This window comes from Hemicordylus capensis, chromosome 15, assembly GCF_027244095.1.
Source record: "Hemicordylus capensis ecotype Gifberg chromosome 15, rHemCap1.1.pri, whole genome shotgun sequence".
Classification (NCBI taxonomy): Eukaryota; Metazoa; Chordata; class Lepidosauria; order Squamata; family Cordylidae; genus Hemicordylus; species Hemicordylus capensis.
The window spans coordinates 16,933,931-16,940,925 of NC_069671.1; the positions used below are offsets into that span (position 1 = coordinate 16,933,931).

The 6,995-nt window shown below is 49.0% G+C and overlaps 1 protein-coding gene across 1 annotated transcript; it reads right to left on the bottom strand.

Moving 5' to 3' along the window:
• Nucleotides 1-779: 779 nt before the first annotated feature.
• LOC128338054 (phosphatidylethanolamine-binding protein 1-like) lies at nt 780-6,954 on the bottom strand. Its single transcript, XM_053279911.1, has 4 exons — nt 6,741-6,954; nt 5,777-5,886; nt 4,466-4,566; nt 780-3,199 (listed from the first exon to the last, which is right to left on the bottom strand). Exons 1-4 carry the CDS (start codon nt 6,873-6,875, stop codon nt 2,982-2,984), a joined length of 564 nt encoding a protein of 187 aa, XP_053135886.1. The 5' UTR covers nt 6,876-6,954; the 3' UTR covers nt 780-2,981.
• Between the last annotated feature and the right edge of the window lie 41 nt (nt 6,955-6,995).

Consider the following 6,995-nt stretch of genomic DNA (forward strand, 5'->3'; position numbering starts at 1 on the left):
AGCCTTTAGTCACCCGTGTCAATTTCAATTTCTTTATCAAGGGAGAAGTCAAAGCATGGAGCAGCTTTTTTTTAATCCGTTGAAATGCATCAGTAAAGAAATCTGTACATTAGCAGCAACATGGAGAAATCAAAGAATTTGATTGGAATTGACATCGTCTGTGAATTTGAATTGACCTCCGTCCGTGTCTCGGACAATAAAGAAATCTTGTAATTAGGCAGCATTTGTCAATGTCTTTATCGAGGGAGACATCAAAGAAAAGAGCAGCATTTTATCAAGACATGCTGCACCAGTAAAGAAATCTGTAATTTAGCAGCCATTGTCAGCTTATCAATGCAGAAATTTAGCCACACCTGTCAATTTCTTTAATAAAGAAATCCAGTAATTTGGCAGCATTTGTCAATTTCTTTATCAGGGGAGAAATCAAAGAATGGAGCAGCATTTTATCAATGGATGCATCAATAAAGAAATCTGTAATTTCTGCACTTGTCCACACTTGTCAATGTCTATCAATGGAGAAATCCAGGAATTTTATTTATTTATTTGTACATTTATATCCCTCTCTTCCACCAAGGAGTACATGGTTATGTTTATCCTCACAACCCTGTGAGTAGGTTAGGCTGAGAGATATGTGACTGGCCCAGAGTCGATATACTGCAGATGTGGTGTGAGTGCGGCTAATTCAGAACGGCCTTATCACCCCGAAGCACCAGCAGCTGCTTGTCGTCCATCAGGTCTGCAAAGGACGCAGGAACAGCAATAAAAACAAAACACCGCCCTTGAATTCCAAACATTTAATTGAAATGACTAAACTAAATACAGCATACAGTGAGCCACACCCTCCTGATCAGCAGAAGGCTGCAATGCAAGTTACAGCTGGTGGGCCAAGTTCAAATATACCCAAGAAGAGAGAACAGCTTGCTGTAACCAGTTAAGTGCAATATTGGTTGGTTGGTTGGGGGGGGGGCATGTTTCCCACTCAACGTGGGATTTTGGCAAAACAAGGCAGAAGGGAGAGAAGGAAAACACACTAACCCTGGCAAAGAAACAGCGACGGGTTTTCTAGCAGATTCCTAAAGCAGTCATTTTGAAAAAAATTCAAGAACTTTTGAAATCCTGTTGAGATATCTTCCCTTCTCCAGGTAACTGAGACAGTGGCTACTTCCATACAGCAATAAAGTGCAGGATATTCAAAGCTTCCATGCCAGTTCCAAGCGCAATCTTCCTCTGCGTTCACATGCTGTCGGAGGCTTTTATGCTACTTTCTAGTGCAATTTCATCCTGTGTACACAATGAGCAAGAACCTTACACACTTTCTGCAGCGCCACCTGCAGGCCAGAACTTTTATTCCCAGAAAAACCTACCCACAAAAGTGGTAATGAAAAGGGTGGGGTTCTTCTCAGGACACAAGATCTGGCCAGCAGGTGGTGCTGCAAAAATGGTGCGAGGTCCCTGCTTGGCATGGATCCAGAGGGTAAGACTGTGAGAAAAGACGCACAGAGGCCTGCAGGAGCATCCGTATGGCAAGCAAGATCACACGTGGGACATGGCAAAAGCGTTGCAGAACCCACACTTTACTGCCATATGGAAATGGCCCTGAACAGAGGACCAAAGATCAGAGGTCAGTGTTTTCCAGTGGTGGCCCCACTCCTCTATGATAGGATGTTATCATAAAGGCAGGGTGTCTCAAGGACAGCTTAAAGGAGACTAATGGGAGTCAGAAACCCAGGTGATGTGGGGTGGAAGTAGGGATGTGCTACTTGTGCAGGTGCATCAGATAGTTCTGGTTACTTCCGGTAAAGGGGGCAACGGGATGGCAGGGAGGTACACTGCTGCCCCGATGGACTTTAAGAAAACTGACCAGCCGACGGGGGGAAAGCGGAGGGAGGGTTAAGTGTCTTTGAACCAGCGGAACCACCTGCCATTTGAACCAGTTCGGAGGCCCATAAAGGGCCTCCAAACCGGTTCCGCGCACATCCCTAGCAAGGAGCAGATATACAAGTCACAAGATTCAAACCTAAAATGCATTTTCTTGGAACTTTTAGCCAATTTCATAAGTTGCTTCTGTGGTGTGGTTGCCACCACCAAACCACATCCTCTGCTGCGGCACGGTAGCAGGGACATAAGGATTTTTGTATCGCATGGGTGGACAGATCCCACTGATACTTCCCATATTAGCAGCAGGTTGGGATTCCTGTGTGATCCATACATGATCAGTATGGCGTGATAGTTAACCACAGAGGGAAAGTGGCGTCAGAAGCAACTGATGAATCAGCTTGAAGACCCACGGGAGCACAGACCCTTCTTTGAAGCAAGTTCCTCTTAAACCCATTGGTTTAAAACTAGTTTTAAAAACCCCAGCTATGGGTTTCAGAGGAGCTTTCTCCAAAGGGGCCATGGTCTTGCTTTAATGATGTGTTACAGGGAAACAAACCAGTGTGTGTATTTCTTTTTATCATTATAAGCAAATAGGACACCCAGGAGTTCTTGCCCCAGTTAAATTTCACTCCCCAAATACTCCTTTCCGTCCTTACAGGGAAGTTCTGAGCAACAAGGAGCTGGTGGGTTTACAAGAAACACCCTCCAATGAAGGAACCATGGACGTGGTTGCATTGAGCATTACAGGAAAGAAAAGCAGTGCGTGTGTTTATCATTGCCAGAAGCGAAACAGGAGACTCAACAATCCCAGCTCAACTGTGTTTCACTTTCACCAGACAGCCCCTTCAGTCCCGACTGGGAAATTCGGAGCGACAAGAAGATGGGAACTTCCAAGTTATGAGAAATCTAGCTACCTTCATGGCTCCCCCCTACTCTCACGACCAGCTAGCCAGGACGGCCACCTACATTTATAAAGTCAACGGGATCGGTTCCCCTCTCAGCACCAAGAGCGTCCTCAAGGATCTTCCCTAGCTTATGCAACTTCCTTAACACTACAAAGGGAAAGGGTATTTTAGGAGAAAGAAGAGAGCAACTTGAGAGATCTACTTCCCCGACAACTGCTCATACAGCTTGGGCACATAGTCGTCCCACTCGGCCTGGTAACAGGTGCCAGCCACCGGGGCCGCCAGCTTGTACTTCTTGCGGAACGACCCCACTCTGAAATTGCCGCGCCGGTCGCCGGAGCGGTTGCTGAGAATGGGTTCCGCGCAGTCCAGGTGCTGAAGCTGCTCGTAGACCAGCCAGACGTAACGGTGAAGGCCTAGAGAGGGAGAGAGAGAGAGAGAAGACCGCTGACTATGTTGCATGGAAGACAGTTTGGAAGTTTCGGCTGGTCTAGAACGCTGCCACAAGGATGCTCGCGGATGCTCGCCGCTTCTCCTGCTAACAACAAAAGAGGCCCCTTTTTGAAGTGGTGATTCGCTTGTATTGAGCAGGGGGAGAGCAACTGGCCCTATCCACCCCCGACACAACAACCCTCCAGTGGCTGTTGCTGGTGTTTATCTTGTTTGCTTTTTGAGATTGTGAGCCTTCCAGGGGCAGGGAGCCATTATATCTGATTAGCTGGGGTAGGGCCTTCTCTGTTGTGGCCCCTAAGTGGCAGAACACGCTCCTCGGGGATATAAGATGATTGTCTTCATTGGAGGCCTTCAGGACAGCCATAAAGACCCATCTTTTTAGCCTAAATTTTAACGACATTTAGTTATAATATTATCTAGTTTTCATTGTAAATTTAATCTGCTTTTAATTGGTTTTTTAATTGATTTTAATTGTCTTTTTTATTTTAATGTAAACTCCCCTAAGCCACCTTTGGAAGGGCAGTATATAAATAAAAAACAAAATTTATTTATACCTATGTAAACCGTTTGAGGACTTTTGTTGAAAAGCAATATATAAATATCTGTTGTATTCTTGTTCTCAAGTATTACTACAACACAATATTTATATACTGCTTTTCAACAAAAGCTTCCAAAGCAGTTTACATAGAGAAATAATAAATAAATGAGATGGCTCCCTTTTCCCCAAAGGGCTCACACTCTAAAAAGAAACCTAAGAGAGACACCAGCAACAGCCACTGGAGGGATGCTGTGCTGGGGACGGATAGGGCCAGTTGCTCTCCCCCTGCTACACCCACCCTGAGGCCACTTCGCTGGTTGCCAGTCTGACTCCAGGGTGGATTCAAATTGTGGTTTTTGACCTGTATACAGGAATCTCCAAATCCACTCACTGATGGTCTGATTTCCATTTTTGAGACGACAGGGAGCAGCAGGAATCCTTCCTGAGCAGGAGGGCTCCCTGGTTCTTACCCTCTCCAACTTCCGATGCAAGTGAGAGAAGGCCCACCTCTCTCCTAAACCCTGCACCAGAGGAAGGAGCTGAGGGAAGAGCAGGGACTGATTGACTGACTGGTCTACATTTTGGCTGGGAGAGGCAGAGGGCAGAAAAACAAACACTCCCTTAAGCAGGAAGGAGCAGCACGAAATCATCTGATGGAAGAGCGAGTTTGGGATCTTCCCTGGTTCCCTACCTGTTCCTTTAGGAGGCCCAGATCCAACGTAGTCCGAAAGGACATTCCCGCTGCTGATGTCATTACCCTTCATGTTGGTCACCAGGAAATGGTGCCATTCCCTAGAGGAAGAGATAATCAAGGCTTCATTATTATGGCCAACAGCCAGCTTCATATGGTGAATAATCTCTAAAACAACAGCAATATAGGAAGCTGCCATATACTGAGTCAGACCATTGATCTATCTAGGTCAGTACTGTCTACACAGACTGGCAGCGGCTTCTCCAAGGTTGCAGGCAGGAATCTCTCTCAGCCCTGTCTTGGAGATGCTGCCAGGGAGGGAACTGGGAACCTAGATGCTCTTCCCAGAGTGGCTCCATCCCCTGACGGGAAGATCTTACAGTGCTCACATGTGATCTCCTATTCAAATGCAACCCTGACCCTGCTTAGCTAATGGGACAAGTCATGCTTGCTACCACAAGGCCAGCTCTCCTCTCCATTAATATCAACGATAACAGCAAAGTAGCATATAACAAAACTCTGGTTTATAGACGAGCTCAAGTTAGCCAGAGTGTAATTGACTACAGTTGTCACTGGCACGCGATTTGCAGATTTTACAAGCTGCTACCTGAAATTTAGCCACATTACTTGAAATAGCAGAATGCTGATCAGAAAGAGGAGTGTAATATAAATGTCATCAGGGGTCTCTCTCAGCTCAGGGAGGGAACATGGAACCTTCTGCTCTTCCCAGAGCGGCTCCATCCCCTAAGGGGAATCTCTTACAGTGCTGCTCACTCACACACACACAGTCTCCCATTCAAATGCAGACCAGGACATACCCTACTTAGCAAGGGGGACAATCCATGCATAAACAGAAGGCCCGCGGGTTTCTATCTTAATCTTAGCCTGACATGCTGCATCTATCAGTCAACACAAATTTTGCTTCCTGGCTCAAACAGAAGATAAAAATCTTTCTCTTTTTTCTTTTAATTTTAGAGGACGGGAGCTGGTCTGGTGGTCACAAGCATGACTTGTCCCCTTAGCTAAGCAGGGTCTGCCCTGGTTGCATATGAATGGGAGGCTAGAAGTGTGAGCAGTATAAGGTATTCTCCTCAGGGGATGGAGCCGCTCTGGGAAGAGCATCTAGGTTCCACGTTCCCTCCCTGGCAGCATCTCCAAGATAGGGCCGAGAAAGATTCCTGCCTGCAACCTTCGAGAAGCCGCTACCAGTCTGTGTCAACAATACTGAGCTAGATGGACCAAGGGTCTGACTCAGTATAGGGCAGTTTCCTCTGTTCCTAGATTGTTACTGCAGGGCTGAGATACCCTCACCTGAACTTTGGGTTTTTCCTGCTGGGTGCATCAGGATCAGTAAGAACCAAGGTGTAGAGTTTCTCTGGGTCACACCCCTCCCATTCGATGCTGGTGGGGCGATGCTTAACCTGTGGGAGCAAGACCACAAGGCATTCATAAATCCACAAAAAGGGAGGGAGATGGGGGGGGCCCTCAGAGTCTCCCTGGCATGCTGGGTTCCTTCCTTCCTAGCCCTGACTGTGTGCAAGGGACACATCCCACAGGGCGAATGCACCTTCGTCTTGATAGTTATGGAGCAGTTCCAAGCTGCACGCCCTTTTGCACCTCATTCCTGGGGGAATGCATTATGCAAGGGCATAGGGCGGCCCCGCCCCCCCCTCAAGGCCAAGCGGGCACGCGCTCCCAGACGGGGGGGCGGGGGGAGGCGCGCACAAGCGGCGGGCTGGCATCAGAGGAGGCGGGGCTGACTGGGGCCTACTGGTGGACACATCCTGGCTCTCTTGCAACGAGATGCCATCTTCAGCACCGTTTTTTGCAAACATTTTGTGCGTGTGTGTGTGTGCAAAGAAGAAGAAAAAACCCCTTCTTTTGCAAGCAGAAAACAAAACCCCGGCGCACCGCAGAACGCAAGAAGGGGCTCTTTCTCTCTTAAGAGAAGCGGCGCCAGGGCTACCCACGTGAAATGGCTCCCTTTTCTCCAAGGGAGACGTCCCGGGGCACAACCCGCTCGCTCTCCCCCCCCCCATCCGCAATCCCGTTCTCCTTCCCCCAAGCTCACTCCTCGGGGGCGAGGAAGCACTCTGCACACGCTCCAGGGCACGCTTTGTTCCGAAGCTGCCTCATTGCAAAATTGCCGGGGCGGAGGGGCGGGGCTGGAAGAGGTCTGCATTTTCCCCCGTGTGTGGGGGGGGGGGGAGGGTGCACGCAGAAACTGCATGCAAGGTCTCTGCAGGCCAGGTGGGGGGGGGCGTGCATTTCTCACCTGGGTGGGGGTCAGCACTTTGCCCAGCTCGTCGATCTCCAGGGAGCCGTAGCGGACCCGCAGGGGATACTGCGGTTGCTCCTCCACCTCGGGCAAGCTCAGGGAGCCCCCCCACTCGCCCAGATCCACCGGCATGCTGGCCCCGGAAGAAACACCGCCAGGTCAGAGGCACCGCTTTGCAGCGCCCAAGTCAGCAAGACTGAGGGGCGTGGCTGTTGAGTGACAGCCGATCCCTGCAATCATCACACGCGTGGG

Excerpts from the sequence above, each read along its gene's own strand:
- LOC128338054 (XM_053279911.1), bottom strand. The coding sequence starts at position 6,875 with ATGCCGGTGGATCTGGGCGAGTGGGGGGGCTCCCTGAGCTTGCCCGAG. Across the intron at positions 4,567-5,776 it reads AGGAAAAACCCAAAGTTCAG|GGAATGGCACCATTTCCTGG; the intron begins GTGAGGGTATCT and ends CTCTTCCTCTAG. Across the intron at positions 3,200-4,465 it reads TGGGCCTCCTAAAGGAACAG|GCCTTCACCGTTACGTCTGG; the intron begins GTAGGGAACCAG and ends CTCCCTCTCTAG.